General features: G+C 46.7%; 1 gene segment (V, D, J or C); it reads left to right on the top strand.

Moving 5' to 3' along the window:
• The first annotated feature begins 1,264 nt into the window (after positions 1 to 1,264).
• Positions 1,265 to 1,818, top strand: LOC134352432 (Ig heavy chain V region-like). The segment is given in 2 exon segments: positions 1,265 to 1,404; positions 1,514 to 1,818. Coding segments are annotated over 2 exon segments (351 nt in total).
• Positions 1,819 to 2,048: the final 230 nt, after the last annotated feature.

Raw genomic sequence — 2,048 nt, 5'->3', positions numbered from 1 at the left:
CTCGTAATCTGTTCAATACCCTCTGCAGGCTCTCTAATTCCTCAGAATTACCTGCCCCTCCACTTATCTTTGTATCGTCTACAAACTTTGCGACAAGGTCATCCACATCATTGGCATTTTACCTGAAAAATATCGGTCCCATCGCAGACTGCTGTGGAACATCACTAATCACCGGCAGCCATCCAGAAAAGGCTGCCTTTATTCCGACACTTTCCCTCCTGTAAACATGACACTGTTTTGTCCATTCTTAAATAGTTCCTGTAATCGCACGGGCTTGTACTTTGGTAAGCAGCCTATGCGTAGCACCTTGTCATAGGCCTTCTAAAATCCTATGTATACAACATCAAACGGTTTTGCTTTGTCTATCCTGCGTGTTATTTTTCAAGAATTCCAACAGGGTTGTCAGGCAAGGATTCCCCTTAAAGAAATCATGCTACCTACGACCTATTTTAGCATGTGCTCCCAAGTACCCTGAAATCACACCCTGAACAATCGGTTCCAACATTATGGCCTATATGGCCATAATCTATTTTCCTCTGTCTTTCTCCGCACTCGTAGAATGGAGTGACATTTTCAATTTCGTATTCCATCTTTACCTTCTTAATGACTTTTTTGTTGCCTTCTGTTTGTATTCAAAATCTGCCCAATCTGTCAACTTCCCTCAAGTGATTGCTCCATGATATGCTCCCAATTTGACTTTTATGTTGGCTTTGACGTCTTGTTATTAACGGATGCGTCATCTTGTCTTTAGGAAGCTTCTTCCTGTTTGGGGTTTGTATATTCTGTGCCTCCTGAATTGCTTCCTGAAATTCCAACCATTGCTGCTCTGCCGTCGCCCTTGCTTGTGTTCTTTTCCAATTAATTCTCGGCAACTCCTCTTTCAGCCATCTGTAATTACCTGACTAGCGTCTCTTAGTCCATGTCTCCGGATGTTATTTCTCCACTGACTGGTGCTTCTCACTGTTTGTCTCTCAGCGGGATATTTGTCACCTGACGGTGTCTCTCATTTCGTTTCCGTAGGGATTCTTGGTGTTTCAGTTTAAATAAATTATCCCACCCTCAAGCTGACCATTTGAACAGAGAGCGATAGACCTTCAATCCGGTTTTGGTCACTGCCGCGGACCCGTCTCCTGCACAGAGGCGAACATCTTTTGGGGAATTAAAAGTTCTGCTGGGGGAGGGGACAGGAAGCTGTTCGTTTAGATCAGTTGGTGAGAACGTGTTCAAGCTGCGACACCCTCTCTCACTCGCAGTCAATGTAACTATTTAATCAGCGCTCACTTTGATTCGCGTTAAATCCAGCCTGAGCTGAAGCACAGATCTCAAAAGTGTTTAAATCCGATTCAGTGCTCAGAACGATGGGTGTCGTTCTTTATATCTGTCTCCTCTTGTCCTGTCTTACAGGTATGTGACCCGCGGCCCGTCGCACACCCGGGGCAGCCGACGTTTCGGAGCCTTTGGAGCCTATGCCGCTGGAACATTTTATTCATGTCTGCTGTTTATTTCTCGCCAGGCGTGCGATCCGACATCCTGCTGAATCAAGCCGACTTAGCCGTGGTAAAGCTCGGAGAGTCGCACAGACTGTCCTGTGAAGCCAGTGGTTTCAATATCAACAGCTATACCATGTACTGGGTGAAACAGGCCTCCGGGAAAGGGCTGGAAACGTTGGTACGTTATTATAGTGAAAGTAATAAGTATTACGCGCCTGAAATCGAGAGACGGTTCACCGCTTCCAAGGGCAGCAGCAATTTTTATCTGCAAATGAACGACCTGATACTGGACGACACAGGCACATATTACTGTGCGACGCACAGTTAGAGAGACTGCGATTGGACCGGGACAAAAACACATGGAGAACACCTGCCCTTAGAGTGCTGAGGGAAAGGGCAAGAGAGATCGCCACAGCTGGATGACTATTCTTCTGGACAGGTTCGGGCGTCCACACAAGGGAAAGTATGTTGTGAGAGTGGAGGTGCGGAATGTCTCCACCAAGGCTTTCAGAGGATGAAGTCACACGGCAGCTCGGAGACAAGCGTCGTTGGGGATGG

This window comes from Mobula hypostoma, chromosome 10, assembly GCF_963921235.1.
Source record: "Mobula hypostoma chromosome 10, sMobHyp1.1, whole genome shotgun sequence".
NCBI classification, from domain to species: domain Eukaryota; kingdom Metazoa; phylum Chordata; class Chondrichthyes; order Myliobatiformes; family Myliobatidae; genus Mobula; species Mobula hypostoma.
This window is presented reverse-complemented; position numbering and strand designations above follow the sequence as displayed.